The 27,192-nt window shown below is 38.9% G+C and overlaps 1 protein-coding gene across 1 annotated transcript in view; it reads left to right on the top strand.

Moving 5' to 3' along the window:
- Positions 1-16,212, top strand: part of LOC111655566 (uncharacterized) — a 53,304-nt gene extending 37,092 nt beyond the window's left edge. Inside the window, exons 14-15 of the mRNA XM_023407016.2 lie at positions 3,943-4,224; positions 15,659-16,212. Coding sequence (XP_023262784.1) covers positions 3,943-4,224; positions 15,659-15,725 — 349 coding nt within the window. The 3' untranslated portion in view covers positions 15,726-16,212. The remainder of the gene's footprint in view (positions 1-3,942; positions 4,225-15,658) is intronic.
- Positions 16,213-27,192: the final 10,980 nt, after the last annotated feature.

Here is a 27,192-nt window from a genome sequence, read left to right on the forward strand (position 1 = left end):
TGTGTGTGTGCGCGCTCGTCCTCATGTGTATGCATGTGTGTGTGCTCGTTTCAAGCATACTTGTCATTCCTCACCTTTTTAGACTTTGTGTCAAGTGGTTTAGGTTGTTTTAACCAGGCTGAGGGTCAGCAGGGTCGTCAGGGGTCACCAGAAGGATTATTGTAATTGGGTGACAAATTACTGGTTGAGGGTGGAACTGGACAATGCTCTCTGTCAGGTGTTGAGAATTCACATAATTTTAACAAGAATTAAACCGAACATGATGATCATCAAGACAAGTTGAGCGAGAGGTGAAATACAAGGGAGGGAGAGGTTAAAAACTGAAAAAGTTTAACTTGATTATCCTGCTCATTCAAACACCAATACATTATTTCAAGATGAACAGCCTAAATTAACTACTTTTGTTGTCTTACGTATTTGTAGCAGCTCATAATCAAGTGAAACCAGATACAAACAATCAGCAGGTAGCTCCAGGAAATGATCTGAATGGATTGTATGAGGGTTAATAACCAATTTTATTTTGATGTAACAGCCAGCGGCGGTGAATTTGTTGACATATATCTGTAGTTCTTTTCACTAGGTTTTGCCAATTTTCTCTGACAGAATTTCCCAATATCTGAATCAGGAAGTCGGAGGCTGACATGACCTGTCTTTCCCCTGTTGCTCATAACTACAGTTTAAATGATGGCATGTGAATCTGTATCACTGATTAATTTTTTTTTCCTGTTGAAACCTTAAGTAATGGCCATCGAAATTGGAGTGACACTTCCTCCTTCTTCTCACAGTGAATTCCCTGATACATTTTTTCATCAGTTTCATCTGAAGGTGAATTCTGCTGCCAACTGCTTAATGTCCGACAGTGCACAAGTATAGAATGACGAGATATTTCGAGACTTTAATCCTTGCTTTTTTATGTGGATATTATTTATTTTGTTATTATTGTTACTATCTTACATCCGTAGCTTTGCAGAACAAGGGAAAATTACTTTTAATTGACTAATCTATGAAGAATATCCTCAACAACTTAGAGATCACAATTAATTAATCCATTCATTACAGGAATCTTTGAGGGTGGAGGAAGATGTGTATTTAAATTCACAAGGTGTTTTTAACCTTGTGCACCTTCAGTTAAGACTTGTGCTATGTTTAATATTTTACAGAAATATTACTACATCTGATCTAATAATATTGTTCCCAAAAGTCATATAAATGTAATTCTATGGTTTATTTAGTCCTCTGGAGTCCCTGTATTTATCATGAATATACTGATCATGTTTTGTTTGTAGTAAAATAACTTTGTGTATAAAGTATGTCCTGTAGATTCTAGCTGAAAACAGCATTTGAAAAGGCCTATGTGGGGCGTTCACAAATAAAAATCAACCAAAACAAACCTGGACTCCAGAGCAGAGGGTCATAAATGACTTGCGGTCACACCGACCCAGTGTAAAATGAAATGTGGGGAAAACAAAGGCAGTGAGGAAAATCCCCTGCAGACTACACTCACTGCAAAATTATGCATAATTTAAGCGTGATCCAGTTTTTGTTTGTTTTTTTACTTTCTACTGTGTTTTAAAGTCCGTGTGCAGTCATTAAAAATGTTCCAAGTCCATCTTAACATTGTTTTGTTTGAAGGTTTTTCTAAAATCTTTCAAATGACCAAAGTTTACATCACCGTTCTGTTTTCTCCAGGGCAAAGAAACAGGAACAGTGGGGATCCACTGTTTGACACCAAACTATATAAAGTAACTTTTTACATTTGATGTATTGATGTAGATAAGTTAACTTACAGTATACTTCCCATGGTCATACAATCATTTAGCTGTGTTGCTTATCTTGAAAGAATCCTGCGCAGGCATTTAAACATTTAAACTTTGGTCTTGTCTTTCATTACTAATTTAAATGTGGTTTTCCTGGTAAACAGGATAACACTGAGCTCTGCTCAACTAGGCGGAGCTCATATTTATTTAAAACTAAATTAGACTAAAATAAATATTTTACTCCGTTTGCATTGCCTTGCATTTATTTGAGATGGGTGGGAGCAGGATTTGAGAGCTAACATGGCCGCCACAGCAAACATCAAAGAATGAAATCATGTTGAGAACTCAGATCATATCTGACTTGGCTCAGTAGGTCCTGCTTTGGAGGGGTCAAAGTTCAGGGGTTGGTGCCCTTACTTAGCCTTAAGGGTCACACTACCTGAATACCACGGTGACTTGACATTATACCATGACCATGTGACATATCTCTTGTGTACTGTATTGTCTAAGTATCCTGGCTGTCTCTATGTCTTTGTCACTGAGGAATCTTGTCTTGAATTATTTGTCAGACATGTTGAATTTGTAAAGAAACCAGCAGACAAAACATGAAGCGAGCAACAGGAGGAGAACATTCAAACAATAGTAGGAATGCTCTACGTTCCTCTGTGGCATTTGTCTCTCAGAATTCCCCCCCGCTCTTCCTCCTGCCTCAGCAGGTTCATATGCACGCTGTACTCTTTGATAGTTTGTATCTTCAGGGCAGGACCCAAAGTCAGCCTCGAGATGTTCTTTAAGTCCTTGGATCAGCATCATTTCAGCATTAAGAAATACATTTCTCTCTCATGTTTTACCTCCAGATATTACAAACTCAGCTATTGTATTAAATGTTTTTTGTTTGATAAAACATGTAACTATGTATGTCCTCACACACCTTCCCATGAATCTCTTAATCCCAGCCCCACAACCCTGAACGTAGGCCAAATAGCCCACCACTGTAAATAAAGTATAATAACAGAGGAGCAGTTTGAGTTGTGTGTTGTCCTGCCATCCTTTTAATTGATGGGACTTTATAATACTTAATAGTTTTCTTACATATTGCAACAAAGAATAGTTTGTGAATGAATTGAATTTGAAGCATTGTTGTACTTCAGCATAGTAGTTTTAATACTTGGTATTTTTTATCCAGACTTTCGTCATTGTGTGTGTGTATAGTTTGCATTCATTTACATGTAACACTATATATAGGTGGAAGCCTGCCAACCTTAGACTGGTTGGTGTAGTGAACTTAATAAGCTCCTAACATGGAGCAACTAAAGAGGGACTCCTTTACCTTGTACATGAAATACAGCACATTGCATCTTCGTGAATTCAAAATACATGCTGCGTCAGTGCCTGTTCTTTATCATTTCCTGCTACAGATTCTTACAGAATTAGCAATGCTCCCATCCTCTTGTGTGTTTTGCTGAGCGTTACCCTACCCCCATCCCTGCTCCGCAATGCAGTAGCCACTATGCAGGTGGTATAATGGTAGGCCTGCACCTGAGGATAAAGAGCGTATCACAACACTCTAGAAATGGATTTGTGATCCCATCTGCGAGTTTTGGGGAGGTGATGATGGAAGGAAACATATTATTCTCCTGTTATTGCTGTTGTTTCTTTATTCATTCGTGGGGTTTGAATTCGGAAACATTTAACATGGCCGAAATATGAATGTGATACATTTCTATATTTAAGTCTCTTTTTGCATATTATCCATATCATCAATACAAATACAACTGCAGTGAAAGGTGCTCCATCTTACGGAAAAAAGAAGAGTATACAAAAAAATATATATTTCTAGCAAGTTTCAAGAGCACAGACGTTATTCACCGCCCAAACGTTGAGGTCCTTGCTGGCTCAAGTTCTTGTTACATCCCATGGTGGCGCGGCACCTATAGGAAATGCAAAGATAAATGTAGGAGTGATTTCAAAATCATCAGCAAATATTTTCTTTTAAAAACTGAAGTGTAGGTGATTTTTTTCTTTTATTTGGGTAGCTACTGTATAAATCAATTTATAATCTGATGCATTTATTACGTATCATGCCTTTATTGCTTGTCCAGTTACCCTTCAATTAATGAATGATTTTATCAACATTTACAAAGTTAATTGGTTTAATTATAAATTTGTGTCTTTTTGTTTCCAGATCAGAGCAAACCTTCAAGAGGGCAGGCACTGGACCCGTTGGCAAGGTGGCCCGTCATCATAGTAACCACAACATCAGAGTCAGGTCCCTCCGTCTTTTACGAAATGGAAAAAACCCATCGAGCAAGACCCCTGCTTCCTCCTCTATCCTCCCTTCATCGCTCCGTTCCTCTACCCTTCCTCCACTGTCCTCAATCCCGTCTTCAACTCCTCCATCATCCAGTCCCTCTCAAAGCGACGAGCAACACAAGCAGCAAAACACAACCAGGATGGCTTTCATCAAGTAAGTGAATGAATTTTATCCAACACTGTCAAATAGTTAGAGTAAGTGCTGTGTGAACTGGACAAAGTCCCACATGACACTGCCGGAAGTTGAAGAACAAGAACAAGCCAACAAGTTGAGTAGGCAGGCAGGCAGCCATCATGGGACCTGTTCTACCCATCCATGTCACTCACCCCACTTCATGTAAACTCTGTAATTCCACATGACAGATTCTGGAACCAGAACAGGAGGTTCCTTGAAAGTGGTGACAGTCGTGGGTATTAAGTACAACCCACACAGCCCAAGGGCATGAAATTAACAATTTAATTCCAATACTAGTTTGCCGTTTTCATTTTAATCTCCGCCCGCTGGGACTAAACAAATTTATCCTATATTATATTTTCAAAGACTTGCTGTGATTTTTGACTTAATGCATCACTGAACCTAAAATGCTTGTGCTGCATACTAATGTGTGCATTGCTCAGATTAAGTGAAGGCCCACAAAACATAGTTATTAAAACTGAAGATGCTACATGAAACAATACAAATCATTCAAAACCATAAAATGCTCATATGTATTGAGTGTAAAAGCTCATCAAACAGATGAATCTCAGCTCATATCCCAGTAACTGTAATCTGCTCCCATCTGTATCTGTCTGTACCTTTACACTGGCTTATGGTTTAGCCAGACATGGAACTTGTTGTGCTGTTGTAGTTCTATATATATATATAGCATGAATAATTTAAACACTAATAAGTGACTTGAGGGAATTTTATAATATTGTAGTTGATGAAAACACATTATTTATATTGGTGTATGACCGTTATTTATTCAAACAATACAGAAATGCATTTTTGAAATTATACAAAAAATAATAATTTAGTCTTAGTAAAATCACCAAAAATCGTTATTCTGTCAAATCTTTTTGCTAAATCATATAAAATAAATTTGTTGGAGTTTTCAGTGGATTAGCTGAATTGTCACAGTAGGTAGGAAGTTGGAAGAACCTTGCTAGTAATTAACGAGATCAAACTTGCCAAATAAACCCTTTTATTGACTGATGACGGATGTCACAAAAAGCTGTGTGGTCCGGCTCAAAGTAAGTATATTAAGCAAAGCAAACCACATCACAGACCATATCAAGTTTCACACTATCAAACGAGCAACATGTAAGTCTGTGTTAATCTGGTTTGAGGATCTGCTTGTAGGAAGTGTGTTTATTATACAGACAGTGACGCCCCACATCAAACATCTTCCCACTGATCAATCCAACAGCTGCAAGAGGAACTGCTAGTTTCCTTTCAGCTTTTGTTAAACCATAAAATTCCAAGTGAGCTGATCAGCATCTGTTGTGTCAATTAGTAAGAAGTAAGTTTTTTATGTAATGCTAAACATTTGATCCATGCCCATTCCACACAAGACACTGCACAGTGGTAACTGAAACCTGTCAAGGTTTTTGCCAATGTGTGATATTTGGAAATACAGTGTAGGTAAACAGCACCATGGTTAGAAAAAAAAAAATCATTGTATTCATTTGCTCAGCTGAAAAACAACCTGTCACCACACTAGTATTGTTAAAGCAAGGCTGGACAATTCACCACTGATAACCATGTTCTAGTCATAATATTTTTTACTATGATGAAATTTTGAAACAAAAGCTTCTCACATTCCCATGTGACTATCAGACTCTCTGGTTTGTATTTTTCCTGCGTGTAAAGACTAATGGTAAATGGATCACACTGATGTGTTTATGGTCTTTCTAATGGGTTTATGATATGAGTGTGTATGAGTGACAGAGAGACAGAGAGAGATAACCCATCCTGTTGTGTTTTCCATAGCATTTTACAGCAGGGCAGGGTGGGTACACCACAGCACTAAAATAGACCTCTAGTTTCCTGTTTAGTAAGTTACACACCTTCTCCACAATATGTCCCTCCCAATAATCTCATGGGAGGTACACACATCTCTACTACTAACAGAACAACTTGTTTATATGTACACATGCCTTTTAGGGAATATATATTTACAGAGTAGTCAGTGATGTGCACTTGTTCCTTCTATGTGTGGGAAATAAGGAAATGCAACTGACATGTACAGGAAGATGAGCTAAGCTTTCCTGTCTTCACCACCTTAGTGATGGACAGTATCTGCTTGCCCTGACACACACAGCCTGAAATTACTTTTCCTCTCTTTGTGACTTATACAGGAGGTCACATCTGGAGAAGTGTTTGAAGTTCATTCAAAGTACTGAAGCGAAGAGAGGTGACAGGGATTCTTTTTTTTTTTTTTTTTTACAGTAAATGTAGGATACCTGCAGGAAAAGGATGGAAGTCTTTATGCGATGCATCCATTAGTAATTATTTGTATTATCGCTGTCAAGGACAATTACTGAAGGAAAACAAAAAAGCAAGTAGATAGGTTGGATGCTGTTATTTGGCTTTTCAACTCAATTATTTCTTTTCTTTATTAGAATCTTATTGGACTTGAATTAAACCATAACCAGTAACCATTTACTGTGCATATGTCAGACTTGAACCTGTTAGGTTAGGTGAAGTAGTACAGCGTGCATTCTGTAGCTATTTTATGATTTTTAGATTCAATTGAATCTTAACACACTTAGTCTACAAACAGAATATTTCACTTTCAATAAATTATCAAAAAATTCAGTTTTTGCTTTGTCATCATGGGGTACTATGTGTAGACTGATAAGGGGAAAAGATTTTTAGCATAAAGCTGCAACATAAAATGTGAAAAAAGTGAAGGGGTCTGAATACTTGGTGAGTGCACAGCACATTGATAGACAAGCTAGCAGGGAGGAAAACACGTTTTCCAGATGACAGTGCACAGGTAACTAGCTCAACCAGTATTCTGCCAGTCAAAGAGACACGTGCACAGTCTTTTACAACTGAACACAAACTTGTACTCTCCCAACATAAAGAACATTTTACATTGCATGTTTCTTGTTGCATGTATTTTATATCTTGTATATTTTTGCAGCTGCTCTTTTAACATTCTTCAAATTGATACATGAAACAAACAATAATGGCAAAAATTGTTTTTCACACAGACACACACACACTCGCATACTGTCTCTCTGTGGCATCCTTTCACAGAAACAGTATGTGCAAAGTTAATCTCCTTTGTATTACGGTATAATAAGTCAGATATGCTCATGGGCTTTAATAGCTTGTAATTGAGACCTCTGCTTTGGGAATAATCTGGCTAAGAAATGCTGCCTCAATATCTAGACATGAGTACTGTTGTCTTATGTCTTATAAACCTTGTATGTGTGTGTGTGTATATCAGTCCACCTGGCCAAAGCTGCAAGGGTAACTAGTTGTTTGTAGAAGTTGATGATTATGCTCAGGTATTAACGGATAAAGTCACTGAAACAATTAGAGCCATAGGTTTTCCCATGGTAGAGCATCAGAACATATGTGACCCCTGCAGTGTGCAAGAAGTGTATGGGCTTTAAAAAAAAAAAAAAAAAAGTGATTCAAGTCTGTGCATACTGCATGAGCTTGTGTGTGAATAGGAGTGTGTGTTGGCTGAAGCTTGTCATCTGATCCACTGGTGTTACTGACTGTATGTTCAGCAGTGTGGGAGCCACTCTCCTGTCCTGTACTCACCTCTCATCTCCTCTCCCTGGGGAAGTGTGTGTGCATGTGTGTGCACATTTTACGTACATGTGCACACTTTCAGTTCATATTAACATTAGTGACATTCATAATGAGATCATGTGTTTTTTTTAACCTGCTTGTTCATGTGTGTGCTGATGTGCATTTATGTTGTGCGTGCCGAATGTGATGAAACACAATGCAAAATAAATCCCGGCTGTGGTCATATACATGAATAGTTTTAAATCATTCAGGCAAATATAAGCACATTCATGGATATGCTATATACACACATGCACCACCTCTGCCATTGTTAAAGGAACTGTTAAGATGCAGGTGTAGTGGTGTTATGTAACAGGGTAGTGAGGATACGGGACGGATGACTGATCAAACACACACACACACACTGCTCATCCTATTTAAAGAAACAAAGGGACAGTGGAAGCCTTACTGCAGTGTTGGGTGCTTAGACCAGTTCAGTGACTCCTTCATTCCCCTAACAACCAGAAACAAATCATGCATGGCTTTAATCACTGTTTGATCTAGTAGTTTAATATTAAAATCATAAAAAGCAGCAATATACTGACAATGTTTTCTCCTTGTATTATATAATCTCTTTAAGGTCCTTTCACACTGCACATGATTGATGTTCTCATTCACTGTTTAATAACATGTAACTACAAAAATAGTGATAAATGAATAAACACTTTACATCATTTATAATACATTCCATGGACTTCAGTTCAGACTAAATAAAATAATTAGATTCACTCACTTAACATCTAGTGTGTAATGTACGTCATACACTGGTATAAAGAGTTCCTTCTAAAAAAGACAGTACAATGTCCTCAGAGCTCCTTTGATCCATGACATGCTGTCCAGACGTATTTAGGATTTAATCTTGTATCACCACTCCTGCTTTTCGTCTCTAAAATTAGTATGTTTATTGATACTCATTAGATAAAATGCACAGGTAAGGCCTAATTACCGGACTGCATATTTGCCAACCTTTTCTAAGATACTGGCACCTGATTGGTCGTACACTCCAGACCTTTCTGTCTGCAGTTTTTCAGCATTTAGATTTTATTAAGGCAGAAACTAAAGATGTAACATGTGTTTGTATTTTCATTTGTGTTTTCCTGAAGACAGGGTGTAATTGTCTCTGTCGCACTGGCAATTTAATTATATTAAAACACAGTGTGTGGTACACAGTGTTCTTAAAACTAGTTGCGTAATGTGACAGGCACAACAGACGTTCCTTTTAAAAACATGCTTATGTCTGGTCTCAACTTGTTTGTTATTCCTGTGACATAAAACAAGTAAGCAGTAATCATGTCATGCTCAGCTGTTATGAAATGTGGCTGGTTTAATTGATAATAACAGTCTATATCATCACTGCCCTGTAATGTCCAAGTGCTCATTTTATTTTTTTCCAATTTTGTTCCCCTGACACACAACACCACTCTAATCTTAATGATTCATTACATCACTCCAGATTTCTCAGCAATGCCCGGCTGCTGTTTGGTGTGTGTGTGTGTTTGAGATGACTGTAACTGCAGCAGGCTTTACCCATGTGAATGATTGCATTCTTCAGGTCACACACTAGTGAAAAGGCCAAGACTCGATGATATCCCACACCATGGTGTTTGTTTGATCAAAGCGTCAGCCTTAAGCCCTACAGAAACACACACGCTCTACAACTTTGTTTCAACCCCTAAGACTCGAAGGTTTGCAAGAGAAATACAATAGTACAGGTGAATTAGCTGTTTGAACTCTGGCTGAACTTAATTTCCCATTTAGTTTCTGCTCATACATCAACTACAGTTTGTAGTCTAAATGTCCATTTTTCCAAATCCTCTTTTTATGTTTTGATTTATCAGTTCAAAACCAGTGTAACCTCTTGTTATACTGTAACTCTTCTAATAAATCATCATCATATACCCTACAGGGAATTCTTAAGCTCTTTACGACAGTTTAAACCTCAGTATTTCTAATTTGATTCAAACATGACCACTTTGGTAAATCCTTATTATGCTTATCACATAATTCTAGTAAAACCTGCGCATGTACACAATTACTGTGGGTAAAGTTTTCCACTGAGGGGTCAGATGCAAGGCAGAGGCATTGCAAAAGTGAATGGCAGTTTTGGCCCACGCCTTTCTGTTTATCTAGAAAGGTGAACAAAAGCTAGCAGGTATAAATGTAAAAGTGAGTGAACCATGAATGGACCACACCTCACCATTTTTCTAAAAGCTGAATGGAGAGGGGGCCCCCCACCCCACCCCCACCCCGTGCCTGCAGTGAAGGGAAGTGATGAATTGAATAGACTTAAAATAAATTACTTTGTGAGGTACGTTCGTTGTTGTTTTTCCAGTGTAAAAAGGAACTGTCACTCTGGAAAAGTATACATGCTGAGTTTTCACCAAGACACGTCATAAGTTGCTGCATATCTAAAATCTTAATGAAAGGGCTGGTTTGAATGCAAGTCACTGCAGTGAATGGAAAAGGTCAAAGTTAATGACTGCAGGGTAAAAGACCTCAAGATTAAAAGTATAAAAGTCAACAAAGCCAGGATAAAGGACAATGCCTAATCCTCTGATGCACTGGGAATGAGGACGTTTTGTTTGATTGATTCATGTGTCAAATCTTCGTCAATATGTGCAGTGTATTGCAAGGTTGGAGTCCGCTAAGCCATCTTGACCGTATGTCTGGTGATACTGCCTTGTATTCCTTCACATCCCTCACAGCAAGTCCTGAATCACCAGCAGCCAGAGTTTCTGGTTCTGAAGTGACTGCACAGTCACCAGGGGCATGATGTTGTTGACCAGAATTGAAATGAAGGCTGTCACTACTTCTGTAAACTCATCAGGAGGATTAGGACAGCCCAACACCTGACCTCTCTTCTCACCACAGCTTCCCATATCCATTGTTGTTTATGTTCCAGTTTGAGGAATATGCCAGAATGATCTTATAAACCTTATAAGAGGAATGTAGCTGACTTACTGACTGAGTGATCAACCATTGGTCAGCTGAATGCGGTGTGACTGAGTGATAAATTTAAACTATTGGTTGGCTGTCCAACTTTTGAAATTTCCCTATTGGTTGTTGCTTTGTCAAAATGATTTAGCATGAACAAGCAGTGTTGACAACTTAGTGCCTTTGTCGCTGGATTTACAGACTTTCATTCCCCTTCAGTGCAAAAGTTTGTTTGGATTAAATAGAACAACTGCAAGTTGGTAGTGACAGCAATTGCCTCTGACTGGACAGACAAAGAGCACCAACTACAACATGTCAAATATTATCAAATATAAAATCCAATGAATTAGATATGTGATTTATATGTGGCAAAACTGATCAGCAAAAAGAAATTCAAATTGATTTTACCAAAAGGCCACCTCTTTGTTTACCCACTGTGATAATACAGGAATTCCCCTCAGACCTCTGTAAAGGGACATCGGAAGCAATCACTCTGTTCCTACCCTGATCTACATCCCTCTTGCTTTAAATGAACTGTCATGCTAGAAGTCTTTAGTAGCTTCCCAGTACTTCCTATAGCCCGTATCAAAGATTGTATCTGATATCTGCTGTGTCCTACTATGAACACCTGCTGAGGACAGGATGAGGGAGATGGGGCTGTAAAGGTTTGTGGTGAATGGCTGAGTCTGTTGTCTCTATTTGAGGAAGGAGCTTGTCACTGAGTTGTCAGATGAACATTAATAAAAACACAGGCCAGGTCAGAAAGCTTTGACAAAACATCAAAAAAGTTCTCCTCCTCTTTCTCTTCCCGGTCGTATACATTTCCAGCCGCTTCCCCCTCTCTCGTGTGTTTAACAGAAGATGTTGAGTTCAGCCCTCACCTTAAATCATTTTCTCTTCAGTCTCTTGTTGTGCCACTTGGTTGACAGCAGTTGAGGTAAAAGTAGCATCTGATTTCATCTTCTGATTTTATGTAGCCATTCGTGATGCATTGACCAGCTCTCATGTCATCCGAATCCGCATGTATGCATAAATCAGCCACCCGCCACGCAAACAAATTATTTTCTCCTGAAAAGTAAAATTTCTGAATCAACATCTTCTTAAAAGGGAAAGCCAACATCAGGGAACATGGGTGTGACATTTTTGATAACATGTTAAGTCTGCGATTCGACACTGGGGGACTTAAAAATGTCTGAAGAAGCATCAACATGTTGTAGATAGCGCACAGCAACTTTACTTGTGTTTGAAGAGTAGTCAAAATGTGCGCAGCTAACAAAAGCACCTCCACACTCAGTTCATCAGCCATTGTGGTTTGAAAGTATCATCTTTATGCTCAGATGTGTATGTTGTACGTCACAGTAGACACTGAAATGTTGACGTCACACTGATTCGGGAAAAGCTGTTTGCATATGCTGCCTTTGTTTGCTTCAGCTTCAGGGTCACCTTGTCGGCAATATGGTGTGATTCCTGCGTAAAAAGAGCTACTGACTCATTGCTAAGGAAATGGTTTTCCTGCTGCAGCACATTATGGCCTCCTGTTACAGTGTAATTGATTTTAAATTATAGATGATGTATGTCTGCTGGAGCAGAGCGGTAATAATCATTCCCTTTGTTCAGGTGTTTGTGTGTTTTTGCGTGTGCTGCCCACACCTGTTTATGGATATTTATACATGTGTATGCATGTACAGAATATGTATGTTTTTGTATGTGATGTACATGTTGTACATCTTTTGTGTGTGTAACCATTTACTTTCATGTACCCTGATTGTATGTGTGCACACTCTCACAAAGCCTCTGAGAAACAGAAGCAACCTGAGCTCAGTTCACCTGACTGATGTTACCTGGCTAACACTTTCCCATTCCTGTAGCAGGCACACAATAGACTTCACATAACTGTGTGTGTGTGTGTGTGTGTGTGTGCGTGCGTGCGTGCGTGTGTGAGAGAGCAAGAGAGACAGAGCTCCATTCACCTGACTGTTACTCAGCCACCTCAGTGTAAATTATTCCCACCCCAGTGTAGCATGCTCCCAACTTGACACCCAGTCTAAATGTTTTAGTAGTTCCATTATGGCCCCTTATGAATGGAAACTATATTAACTAAGCAATTGTATATGACAGGGGGCGAAACCACTGTATAGGGAACTCTACATCAGTTGGGGTTACACAAGTCTGTCTGTCAGGCCCCAACACGTCAAGAGCAGTTATTGTGCTCACTTTTAGCAGTCCGTGATAGACGTAAATGATATCATCTACATTGTTTTCCTTTGGAGGGGTCAGGTTTTGAGGATGTTTTTGACAGATGCATCGCAGACAGGAACTGTGGCTCCAACCTCAGTAGAGCTGAAGCTGAACTGTATCTGTGGTTTATGATTGCTATCAAATGTTGTCGAAGCCCCGAAACGAATCGGTGGACAAAATCTTCAAGATGTAGTTTGTATGAATGCTATCGTGTAAACAGGATGGTCATATTCCTCTGGGAGTGCCTCTTGTTATCTGTTGCTTACTGTATCTGACGTGCAGCTGAAATAGTGAACTCACAAACTGTGAGCTGAAGGTGAACTTTTTATAATTTGGTAACACTTGATTTTGTTGGTCCCATTGGTAAAACACCTAAAATGAATTAATTGTGATTTATTGTATAGTGTAACCAGGAGAGTCTGTATAGCCGGTCAGCCCGAGCATGCAAAACATGAAATACTGTATGTCTACATACAGACAGACAAACCACAACAGATAAAGATGAAGTTTAAAGTAATAAATGAATAATGAATGCATATATACTTGCTGCTGCTTATTAACTCAAAACAGCTGACTAAACTGAATGTAATTACTAACTTATAATTAGTAGCAAATTGCACAGTTCCTAGGAAATTATTATGAAATGACAAGTGTTACTGTAATTTGCGTTCAGTGTAAAATTGATTGAAAAATATCAATTTAATGGCAAAATAAGTGTGTCAGACTTAAATTAAATTGGAGTCTAATTCTGGCTGCACAACTCCCTTAAACAAGATAAAATATAACAACTTAAGGGTAATAACTGTAATTTACTTAATTGAAATTATAAACTTTTTAATGAATAGTGAAATGCAATGAATGGAGATGAAAGGTAGATGTTTGCAGGGACAGATGGACTCTGTTTTTACAAGTGCATCTTTCCACATAAAATGAAGGAAACAACTCCTGCATCATGCCAGTATGCACACACTGAACAGGTCCTTATCCATGCAGGTCCTGCCCCAGTGATTGTGTGAGACCATTTCTTTGTGGTGGTGACAAAGGTGTCTTTTTTTTAATAGCATTTCTATGTGGGTGGCAGGGTGTATACTATTCTCCAAATGGTCATCTTTGGGTTTTTGTTTGAGCCATATGTCTTTTTTGTGCTGTTCTGCTTCCTTGCAGGCTGTCTGTTATGTCACATACACCTTCGTTTTTCACAGACTTTCTTTTGGCAGAAAACTGATTATTCAGGTTCATTTAAAGGCTGTGGACTGAATGGCGTGGGGCCCACCTCGCTGGTTGCTCCATAGACTTGTGTTGCTTACTGGCAATGACAGACTTGGCCATACGCTTGTGTCATGGGGGCCAGTGTCAAGGAGCACCATTACCATAGTGTCAATTCTTCCATTAAATTACCTCCAGAGACTTGTATTGTGGGACGGCCAGACTGAGGGCAGGCCACAGTGAATGGCTGTTTACCACCAGGTTGGGTCCGTCTCCAGTCACATGCAGCTAAAGCCACCGTAGCTAACCTGCTCAGGGTAATCACTGCACACACACACTGACTCCAACACACAATAAAAACCAGGCCAAACAACACACACTGAAAAAGAGACATACTCCCACAGACACACTCATATCTTTCTCTCAGCCTTATGTGCTCCCTCACACACCCTCACAGTCTAAGTCAGACATTTTAATCTTAAGAACAGAAGCGGTGTTTGTCTTGTGGAATGAAGGCAGGCTGTGCTGTAAGTGGTTTACGGCGCAGAGTAAAGCAGCTCTGACAGTAAAGATGAAGTCACACTGAGTCCAAAAAAGCTGTCATATGTGTGTAATGTTATAGAAAATGTTTGATCTATGGTGCATTGTGCAGATCTTTTATAGCCCATGGTCACAATCAGAGTTCTGCAAGCACACACACCAACTCACGCTTCACGATTAGAGCTTTTAGATTATAATCAACTCTTTGTCTGACTTATAAGAAAAGGAACTGTGCCTGTTTTCTAAAACAAGGAGGTGAGAAGAAGGGAAGGACACGAGGCCTCTGAAGTATTTCAGAGCTTAAATCTGTTTTGTTCCCAAACATATTGAGTATAGTTGTGTCTTCTTCCAGGTTGTTTGAATGTGATGCCATATTGCTGTTGTCTTACTGCTGAAATCAGTTAAGTAGGCGACGGGTGTGTTCAAAAATGTTTGTGGTTTATCTTCTAGTATTAACTGGTTTTGGCAGATCATCAAAAAGTCTTGGTTCAGTTTCAGAGGAACAGTTGTGTGGTTAGGAGTGACGATATTATCTGAGACTAATGTGGGAAACAGCAACCAGTAACTAAATGAATCAAGAGAAAAATACATTACTGTCTGTGCTTTACTCTGCGTTACTGCCTGCAGATACCTCCTCTGGGTACTTATATCAATAAATACTTTCTCCACTTTCCTTGAACTTAGTACCAAATTGTTTTTTTAAATATCATAGTAATTTACAGCTAATTCTTAGGAAATTATGAGGAAAGTTTCCAAGAAATTATGTGGAATATACAGGACCTGGAAAGATGTTAAGAATTTTGGTGTCAAGTTGCTTTTGTGCTCTGTGTCTGAAGCTTTTCATTTATTTTTCCTCTTCCCCATCTTTCTCTTTCAGGGAGTTGTCGTCCAGACATCAGATCAGTGTCCCACTCAGGAATGTCCGGGAGTCGACTCTGATCTGACCCTGAAGAGGTGAAGGGATAAAATCCACTACATGTTTACATTATTACATGTTTACATTATGAAACCACTTTAGTTAGTTATGTAAATCACATGATCTTGTTTGTTCTGGGACCTAGATAAGTAACTAGCTCACACAAAAACCCGAAATGAAATCGGTGCACAGGTCATGTGGGGACGTCAGTAAACACCTGTGTAAACCTGTATTGGTTTAAGCTGCAGATCATCTGATGTGACCCAGATTGTGTAGACTAGGTTATGTCGAGCTTTAAAGCCAGAATCTGAAACCTGCTGATTGTTTTAAGTAGTATACTGTATGTGTGTGTGCGTGCACATATGCATGTGCATGTAGACCTGAAACTGTTTGATATTACTTTGTGCTGAGCTAGTGCTGCCTATTTTTCCACTTGACCCATGAATGGATAAGTCTGACTCTTTTTATTGTCTCATATAGTTGCACTAATAAAATATTGATATTTTACTTTTAAACTGAGACTTGTTATTTGTTTAGGAGGATGTCTTCCTGGACATTTGGACTGTTACTTTGCTTAAAGTAGGAGTTTGGTGACATCCCTCTGTGTGTGTGTGCGTGTGTGTGTGCGTGTGTTTTTGTCTCTGCATAATGAGTCAGTTTTTCAGGGGCCAAGAGTGAAATATTTTTTCAATTTTAAGTTTTTATTTCTGAATTTGACATTTGGAAATAAATCAATGATGGTGGATAAAAACATACTTTTGTTTACTACTGTGGCAGCTCGGACTGACTGATCTCAGAACTCACCAGGAACTCCAAAACCTTGTTATGTTTTCCAGTCCCTCTCTTTCTTCCTCTCATATCTGTACATTTCTGAGATAGGAAGTCTCAAGATCAAATTGAGATTTTTTTAATTTTTTTTAGTAAGTCAGACAGTCTCCTCAGTTTGAATGCATCCTGCCTCCGGAAGACACGATTTTCTTTTTAAGGTAAGAGGACTTTTTCTTTTACTTCGCATGCTTGTGTGTTAGTTTTCAACATATCATTGGTGTTGATACTAGTGTAGATAAGACACACTGTGATGTCACTGCTTGTGTTGAAACAATTACATTATGTTCAAACTGTCCCCACTGTTCGTGTATTATCTGTGAATCCAAGTGTCTCCCTGTTCATTAACACTCATCTGCAGTGTCATGATTTTAGAGCTGGATTCAATATTAGTATCAATCTGTCATGCCAGGAGAGAAAGCACAGTTAAGTGGATTTACAGCAGATGGAGGGATGGTGTGGGTTGAAACAAGAACACACTGATACTTGGCTCAGTGATACAGGCTGTTACACAAAAGAACAGGTGAACACTGAAGAAGAAACAGGTTAATGGAACATTTCATCCCTTTTCCAACAACTTCCTTTTCCTTTAAACTCTTTTTTTTTTTCATCACCTATCTCTCTTTCCAGTGTGAGGTATTTCAGTAGTGACCTATTAAAAGCTGTGGATTGTACAGAGTGGACTCTGACCTTGTAATGGTTTGACCTGGTAGTTCAGGATCAAAGACAAACTGCACAACCTGGCCAGAAATGTGGGGGTGGACACAGGGGTCGCATACCTCTGCTCACTTCGCTTGCACAGTTTCAGTGCATCACATTATAAAATCAGTGTATGAGAAACATTAAGCTTTAACCTTGTACTTAGAGATTTAAATTTGTTGCAATGGGTATTTTGTAACTGGATTTACAGGAAACTGGGTCTATTTTAAGGCAAGGTTCATGTAAAACAAAACAGAAAGGTCTCATTTCAGTCAAACATTAACATTCACATGTTTTACTCACATTTCCTTTAAGTCCCTAAAAATACTGTTATCCTCCGTTGAGGATTAGTATTTATTTTTTTTACAAGGTCTTAACACTACAAAAACACATCAAGCAGAACTACCTGTTTGTAGCTTTTTTTTAAAGCCTAATGATCAACAAGAGTAAATTTTCAGTGTTGTAAGTGATATTTCTTTTCCAGGAGGATTTGTCGCAATGACAAATGTTTTGCCTTTGTGATGCTTCACATGAAGAATCATGAAAATTGCTGTTTGGACATGCAAGGGGGCTGAAGGATACAAGGCACATAACATGTCATCATTAGCTCTGGCATGGAAGTGACGTTTTTGTTACTCTCTGTTTGCTTGCTTCTCTTGAGGTCTCAAAAAGCACTTAGCAGATCACAGCGAAATTTGGTGGAAAGTTATGTCATGAACTGAGGAATTAGTCATCAGTTACAAAGTACCTTGCTCTTTCACCAAATAGTCCAAAATTATTAGATTTTATTTGATTCTTTAGTCTAACACTTGTCTAGCTGAATTCTTCCTGTTTGACATAAAATGCAAGGATTCCTGAACATTTGGCAGGTGCAACCAAGCTAACTGACACATGCAACGGTTAAAGGAGCTATTTGTATGGAAGAAGAATAATTTAAACATTAACAACCAATTTCCAAGGATAAGTAATTGAGCCTGATGGAGTCTCTCAGACCACTGTCCTATCATATTCCAACCTGTCAGTCACATGATCTAAGAACGACAAGTTGATATGAGTGACTGGAAACCGTGGGCACTTAGAATTTGAATTTGTGAACCCAAAAGTTTTTTGTTTCAGCCTTTCTGCAAAGTCCACTTACATTGATTTATGGTATCATGAATAGGAAATGCAGTTTGTTTAGCATCCATCACCTTCTCACAGCCACATTGTACCACTCTAAACCTGTATGTGCACAAAATATGCCACATTAGATTGGCAGAGTAAAAGAAAAAGAGGCAGTTATAGGACAAACATATGGATGGGAAGGAATTAATAACAGTTCCACTGCTAGACAGGAGGACAATTTAAGTGAGAGGATTCTTATCCATAGCTGGACAGGACCCTGAGGTTAATGATTGCCACCTGTTTCCTAACATCCTGCCTGTTGAGCTAATCTACCATCACATTCTTTCATTCCAAGGGAAAGTGGTGGAGAGTCCCTGTAAATGTGATGTCCCTGCAACACAGTGGATGAGCAGCTAATCTCGGAGTGTCTCATTTTCCATTCTGTTCAGTTCAAATGTTGTCATGATAAAGACACAGAAATACAGAGTGGAAAGATAAAACGGAACCAAGAAATTCATTTGAGGTGACTCTGGCTCTTCATGGATCATTCTAATGCCGGTATTGTTTGGAGTTGATGTATGACAACATCAGAACTTAGTATGAATAACCTGGTTAAGGTCTGATTGTGTAAAATATTGTTAAGATGCCAGACTTAAAGCTGCATTAAACAGGCAATGTAAGCTCTGTGGCTGTATTTTGGATGAACATATTACCTTTTATTTTACAAATTACAAGTACTTTCATTACTCAGTTTAACAAGCAGCAGTCCTAGGTCTTGGAGGTACAGTATTTACTGACCAACAAATTACATTCCTTTGACCTGAGAAAATCCAATACTTCTGTCCTCCAGACCCCAAAACAACCTGTGAAAAATCTGTGATGTACTTTGGGAAAGTCACATTCAGTCCTCACCCCCATCCCCACACCCCACTCACGCGTACTACCTCTGCTATTTGTAAAGTAGTAGGTTACAGCGTTGATCAGTGTTTGTGACAAATTTAAACTTTCCTCTTGTGCTGTCATTCTTCATTGGCTCTGCTACTGTTTAAACAGCTCTGAACCACCACCGTCAATCAAGGTGGCCTGTAAAACACACAAGTTAAACACAAGTAATGAGAGTTAGATTTGTAACTATGGTGCGTATCTATCTCAGCATTAAAATGTCTGACTGAAAACAGTTGAAACATGTTGGTTTAGGCAGGTGAGAAAAGAGGAACACTGGAGAAATTATCTGAAAGAGCTCCAACACGTACTGGACCAGTCTGTAAACTGAAACATTAGGGACCATACTGATAATAATCCAAAGTCCGTGTAAAAGTATGACTTTGATTTATTTATATGTGCTGGAGAAATGTGTGTGTTTTGTGCAGTATGTAGTGTTCTTACAGTGTAGTTGAGGGGGAAATATCCAGCTAAGCTAACCTACCCGACCTTGGTTTGTCTTGCGTTATTGACGTAACATTTGTAATTAAAAATAAAATAAAAATATTTTATATTTACATTAATAGTTAACAGTAATTGTGTGTTGATCCCATTCCCTCTCCAATGTAACTGGTCATATATTAATTAGCAGGCAAACATTTCCTCCTTCTGTTAATTCAGATCGTTACCAAACAGATCCTTCTGGCAGTCACTTGGTGTAAATATTTAGTAACACATCATCTCTATGTAAGACCTAGTTTGTGTCATGCAGCCCACTTTAATTTAGTGATGCATGAATTTCCCCTTAATTAACAATTACATTATAACAAGGCTAAGTTAAAAAAGAGCAGCTGACACAGCTCCTGGTTTATTGAGGTAAAAGGGATCAGGAAAAAAAAGATTAAATTACTATTCAACTGCTGAGTTAAGTGATGCCAGGTTTAAGAGCGTGGAATATGGATGACCTGCTTAGAGATAAAAGGGAGAAGTGATTCACCAAGCAGGAGGTCATGTCAGAATAATCACATACACACATTTGGCTCAATTAGAAATAAAAAATTGAAACAGGAAAATTGGGTCTGGCGTACCCTTTCTCACACACACACACCAACGTTTCCAGCTGCTGACGAGAGCAGAAAAGGAAAGTCAAAATGCGTTACACACTCACACATGTCTTATATAAACACCCACGCTGCAGAGGTAATAGGAAGTGGCAGACAGGAAAGCGAAAGGCAGCATCTGTTTCCCTCTATTCATCTGTTGGTGACGAAGATGATGAAGCTGGAGTCAGAGTGAACATCCTGTGTGCCGCTCGCCCTATCGCCTGGTCACTCTCTCATGCACACAGATACAGTACGTGGCCTACACTGCATGCTTGTCCAGATGTGCAGCCTTGCCATAGCGTGTGTAGCATGTGTTTAGCATCATCTGTAAAGTCACTCATAGTGCTGTATGTCATTCCTCCAGAGATAAGCAACATGTACTGATGATGGATATGTGTTTGGTTCAGTGGAAGCATGTTACAGTTACAGTACAGGCGATTTCTTTGGACCAAAAGTTAAAGGAATAGTTCAACATTTTTGGCAATGCACTTATTTGCTTTCTTGCCAAGAGTTAGATGAGAAGATTGATACCAGTCTCATGTCTGTATGCTAAACATGAAGCTACAGCTTAGCATAAATGACTGGAGACAGGGAAACGACCTGACTGTGTCAAAAGGTAACAAACTGCACCTACTAGTATCTCTAAAGCTCAATAACACATCATATTTAGTTTGTTTAATCTATAGACAAACTGATATGAAAGAACAACAAGTTGGATTTTTACAGGTAGTTCTGTGGCGGACTCTTATTTGACTGATTTCTTGTCCTCACAGGTTGCCTGTCGCTGCTCCCTGAAAATAAATACTCCAGTACTCCACCCTCTATGAAACCACAGTTTTTATATGGATTAAATGAAGATATAACATCTTAAGTAGTGAGTTTTAGAGGTGTCGCCATGCCAGTAAGCATATTTTTACCTTTGGGCAGAGCCAGGCTAACTTTTTCCCTGTTTCCAGTATTTATGCTAAGCTAAGCTAGCCCACTACTGGCTATAGCTTTATTTTTAGCGTACAGACAAGAGAGTGGTATCAGTCTTCTTATCTTCAGTATTTCTCCGCAAGAAAGCAAATAAGCATTTTCCCAAAAAGTTTTCCTTTAAATTTGTCACACCTTTACATTTGTTTTACTTAGGTTCACAAAGTCCAAATTACACAATCCTGTGGGTCGCCGTAAGCTGTTATCTACAAAGAGGATGAGGAGTGTTCCTTCCTGTCACGAACATGCTTTCTTGCCGGGAGCGGGTTGTGGTTATTGTCACATGGCAAGAGCTTCGGCCATTGTTGTGTTTACAAGATGAGAAGTTTTAATAGGCCTTCTGAGCAGCGCTGCGTGTTCAGGGCAGATTGGAGGCTACAGTGAGTTGCTATCAGAAAGTGAGGAGTTGGACCAGGGCTAGCTTGTTAGCATGCTAACTTCAGTAAAAGAAAAGAAGTGATAGAGACAAGAGTTAACATTGGAGCTGCTTTCCACTGATGTAGACAGCTCCTTGGTGGGTAAAAGAATGAAGTTTGAGGCTGAACTCACAACGTATTTCTGATAAGTAAACAGCTGTTTATGCTAACCTTAGCTATGTACCAATAGCAAAACTTTCACATAGCTACTTTAAGTGATCAACTAACACATGGTTGGTTTTGGTCTTTTCATGGGATTTACTGGCAGTTGTACAAATGAACTCATTTTATGATTTCTTTTGGGGTTTTTTCTTTCTTTTTGTAACTCAGGTCATTTGAGTTGCATTTTTCTCACCCGGTGATTATTTTTCAAACAGTGAATGAGCCTGTTTGTGCTAATCAGAGCTTGTCTCACTAATGTGGTTGTAACCGGCCACAACAGCATGTCCCTCGCCTTTCTGGATAATAAATGGTGTTATTGTGTAAGTAGGTACCAAATCTGAGGCTGCAGTATATGGTAACCCAGCCCAGCCCTGACCTCTGTGCATGATGAGGACCCACCCTGCTAGCTTGATTGTAAAAGGGTGGGCTTGTTTTCTTGTCCAGAGTAGTCTGGTGCCACAATTTCAAAGTAAAAGTAGATCTCTAAATATGTAATTAAAATCACATTTTAAAATCGGCACAGGCAGCTTTTTGTTTTTCTTCTTTCTAAAAATCTATTTATCTCAAATCTGATAGCAATCAAACAGCTTTTCATTCTTTCAACCACAAGCTGCTTCTTATCCAATTTTAATCAACTTCCTCATCTGGCTCATATTACACTGTGGCATGACAACATTAAGCTAAACACTGAGACTTTATTTACAGACGTGAAGTGTCTTCGCTTTTAATTAAAGGCATGTTTCTTAAATTTCACAGGATCCCAAATTACTTCTGTTCCTCAACAAGACTTGTACGGAGGGTTGGAGCCTTAACCACCAAATATTCCTGCAATTAGCCCAGGGGAAAAGGAGAACATTTTATCTGCTGAATGAATGAAGGTTATGGAAATAACTGTGTGTGTGTGTGTGTGTGTGTGTGTGTGCGTGCGTGCGTGCGTGCGTGCGTGCGTGCGTGCGTGCGTGTGTGTGTTTGTGTGTGTAAGACAGGTAATGATGCACCTATCTCTTAATTTTAGTGGAATATGAATGACAAGTTCTCGGCACTCAGCTCAGATGCCACCCACCTGTGGGAACTCATTTTAGTGTTCACACGCACACACACACACACACACATACAGAGTGCTGTAACCTGTCAGCTCTTTTCCTTGTGGGAGTATTCGTCTGTCTGAGTCTGGTGAGAAAAGGATGCCATGCTATCTTGTCTGCTGTGGTCCCTGTTTTCCACAGAATACCTCACACACACACACACACACACACACACACAGGCGTTCACAGACCTGGTAAATGTCATATTCTTCTCCCTGACACTGGCAGGTCTGTTTGCCTTTGGCAGGTGTGAGGAACGTGAGGTCAAGGCAGCTTCAGGCAGTGTGTGTTGACTCCTGGTTGATGTTTAATCCAGAGTTTAACATTACTGCGCTGGGTGGAGCGCGGCAGCCATGCCTCCCATCACAACTCTGACCAGTGCAGGAACAACCCGACCAAACCGACAAACACTGCTGCAAACACACTGAAACGCTGTTTGTGTAACTATCTGTAAAATCAAAGCCACGAGTATTATCACAGTTGAGTTTTAAAACAGATATTTGTATGTTTTGATTGAAAGTAGAAAAAGACAGACATCAGCCATAAAGCAGAACGCAAATGGAGGGCTAAAAAAAACCTTTCCACTCACCTTGTAAGACTGATCGATCGCCTGAGGATTATAGCATGATGACTTCAGACACCTCTCTGACATTCTTAGCCACACTACAAACCCTCCCCTACTTTTTTTTTTATTGAGCCCTCAGTTGAGAAATGTGAAGTATTTCTAACATTTTTTTCTAATAAGGTTCAGGTTGTTTGGAACGCAATTACACCTCCCTCCCTCCCAGACTCTTCCTGACCTTTGTTATAGCATATCCTGAACCTTGGTAGTATTTAAGGTCAGGGTACTTAAGTATAATCCAATGAAATCATGCTCCTGTTCACTCGACATTCCTCCAACTCATTTTTCATTCAATCGTTTCACTTATTCTAGCTACTATAAACTCCTCACTCTCATCTGGTCAAGTGCCTGAATATTTTAAAACAGCATTAGTTTAAGTTCTTCTCAAAAAGCCACCTCTTGACCTGTCCATTTTGTCGAATATCTAAACTTCCCCTCCTTGGCCAAGGGCTTAAAAAAATTAGTTGCTGAGCAGCTCATTGATTATATGAATGGCAACAAGCTCTTTGATTATTTTCCATCTGGTTTTAGGGCAGGCCACAGCTGAGAGACTCACCTCTTAAGTTCTTAATGATATTATTATTATTATTATGTATTTTGTTGCCTTTAAATCTCACTGCAGCTTGTGACAATATGAATTTAACATCTTAAGCATTGGGTTGACATATCAGATACAGTTTCAGATGGGATTTATTCCAACATTTCTGATTGACATTCTCTGTGGAAACTGGTAACTGTAAGTCCTTGAGTGCCTCAAGGCTCAGTCTTCGGCCCCTTACTATTCTATTATTATTTGGTGTATTATATATATGTGTATATGTATATATATATGTTACCTCAAATCTTTCAGTAGCACCATATGTTTCCTTTTTTTTTCTTTTGACTTAAACAACACAACACAAATACAATCCTGTTTTACATAGGTCCAGCCTTTTTCAGTGAGCACCTTAACCCCTACTCGGTTCCTCTGTCCTCTTGCATTAGAAATCATTGCAGAAATCTAGGTGTTCTCTTTGATACCAAACTAATTCTCCACCTTCGTAAGAAACATTTCAAAAATTTGATCTTTTTTATCCATAAAGAAGTTGGAAACTGTCCATGCTTTCATTCCATCCTAGTTCGATTACTGCAACTTGCTGTATTCGTGCTTTAGCCAATACACTCTATCCAAGCCAATCCAGAAAGCTGCAACAGGACTACTCACTAAATCCATGAAAAGAATCCACATAAAACCATTTGTAGCATCCCTGTGCTGGTAAAAACTGATTTTAAAACTCTAATGATTACTTTTAAGGCAAGCTTGAGGTTGGACCCTGATTATATGTCAGACATGCTAATCCCTTATGAGCCTGAATGCACTCTCTATGGAGTCAGGGCCCCTCGATCCTGGAATGACCTGTGGGAGGATTTCAGGCTGTTTCCTCATTCAAATCTCTGTGACAAACACACATTTCTCTTTCAGAATTTCATTCTCTTGAACCCTTTTATTGTTTTATGTTTTATTTTTGTGCTTTAGTGCAGTTATGTTTTCACCTCACTTATTACTTCTGTATTATTTTTACTTTTATTTAACATTCTTTTTGCTTTCATGTCTTTGTTTGTCAAGTTTACTATATAAATAAAGTTATTATTATTATTATTATTATTATCATCCTCACAAAAAAGGGTTTGTTTCACCAAAATTTCCAGAACTTAACTTCAGCTATCTTCAGCCATTCGGACAGTTTTGGCTTTAAATGCTGTTTTGAGATCTGCAGTGCAATGGTGATGAATGGAATTTGTTTGTGGTTCTCACAACATTGAAAAATATTGAGTTAGTGACTTTTGATACCCCACCGGCCTCGCTTTGAGCTGTTTTTTTTAGATGGACTTCCTACTGAAGAAATAGTCCCAATATGAGACAGATATTTTCAAACCTCAGCATATACTGTATAAGTGAAACTATCTCATGGCTAAATACCTGGAGACACAAGTGAGAGAATATTTTTTATGTGATTTGGGTGAACTGATGCTTTAAAAGCTGCTGAGGCAAAGACATTTAATTAATTCTACAGGATTTTGTTGGTTCTTTTTGTTTTGTTTTTTTCATCACAAATCTGTTCCTGACTATTAGGCTGATGGTAATGCGCACTGTTCCACTCCACTTGACCCGGCCCTACCCATCTGGAAAACTAACGACTAAAATAGATGAGTGCACTTCCTCTGTGACGGTACTGATGTCAGGACAACATCAGATAAACTGTTCTCATGTTTGATGCCAGATTTCCAATATGCTTCTCTGTCTTTCATCTCTTGTTTTTCCAACAGATGATGCACCAGCACTTCATCCGATTGTGCTCCCTCTGCCTCTGACACATGACCACACCGTTCTGAAACAGAGAGCCTTTAGCCTTTAACATCGTCACCTAAACTACACTTCCCTCTCGCTCACTGCTGTTTTTGTGTCGCACTCAGATGGAAGAGTAAGAATTTCACAAGCTGCTGGATGATCCTCTAAGTTGTGCAAGTGAGTGCAAATAATGCTCCATTACTTTAAGTCATACAGTTTTATTATTGTGCAAAAAGTGCAACAAATCTAAAAGTTTGGGGGAAAAAATCCATATCCAACAAATTTACTGCAGAAAAATAAAGAAAACTTAAATGATTTATTTTTTTTGACAATTACAGTTGTGACCTTCCAAGTACAAATATAATAAAGGCAAACCAAACACCAAGCATATTCACATATACAGCTGTATGCAAAAGTTTGGGCAGCCCTGACACCCACAGACAGAGTAGGAAGTTTGTAAAGACATTGTTGACTTTGGCCTTTTAATGGGAATTTCATGCTCAGCCCATAAGAGCGATCACATTCTTTTCCTACATATCAGTGAGTCATTATAACCAAAGGTCAGAATTTTAAAGTCAATGAGTTAAAGATCTGATGAAAAATGAATCAGGTCAGAGTTGAAGTTCACTTTTTTTTAATCTTCACAAAATCAGCTCCACTCTTACACTCATGTACAGTAACAACAGTCAAGTCACATGCATGATGTTGACAACTTTGACCCAGCTCTTTAGATTCAGATGACATATAGAAACCCGTAGCTCAAGTCTAATAAATCTAGTATAAATATAGACCTTCAAACCTATTTGAATTCTTTCTCACGCAGACTCAGACGGTCTTTGTCTCTGGAGCTTTTTAGTCTCTGTCTTTTTGTCTCTGACATCACTGCCACTCTGTCTGTCTGGCTGAGCTGCTTTTGTAAAATATTGATCATCTCTCCGCCCTCCCTGCTGGCGCTTGCCTTAATTGACTTGCAGACGAGTGCAGGAACAGAGCCGGAGAAATGATTGAAGTGACATAGAACAGAACAGAACCGGCTCATCAAGTTCGTAAACGTCAAGGCCCGACTCCCTCCCCTTCCACTATAAATCACAGTGTCTTGTGTATAACATGCTCTCACACTCTCACTCTCTATCTCACTCCATCCAATACAGCCCAATACAAAGACAGTTGTGTTGTTAATTATTTATATGTATGTATTTAAAGCTGCATTTTGATTGGACAGATCGTTTATGTAAAAAGGTACCCACATTTTAT

Source organism: Seriola lalandi, unplaced genomic scaffold (assembly GCF_002814215.2).
Source record: "Seriola lalandi dorsalis isolate HSWRI2012SDOR001 ecotype SW California unplaced genomic scaffold, Sedor1 jcf7180002054325, whole genome shotgun sequence".
In the NCBI taxonomy this organism is placed as follows: Eukaryota; Metazoa; Chordata; class Actinopteri; order Carangiformes; family Carangidae; genus Seriola; species Seriola lalandi.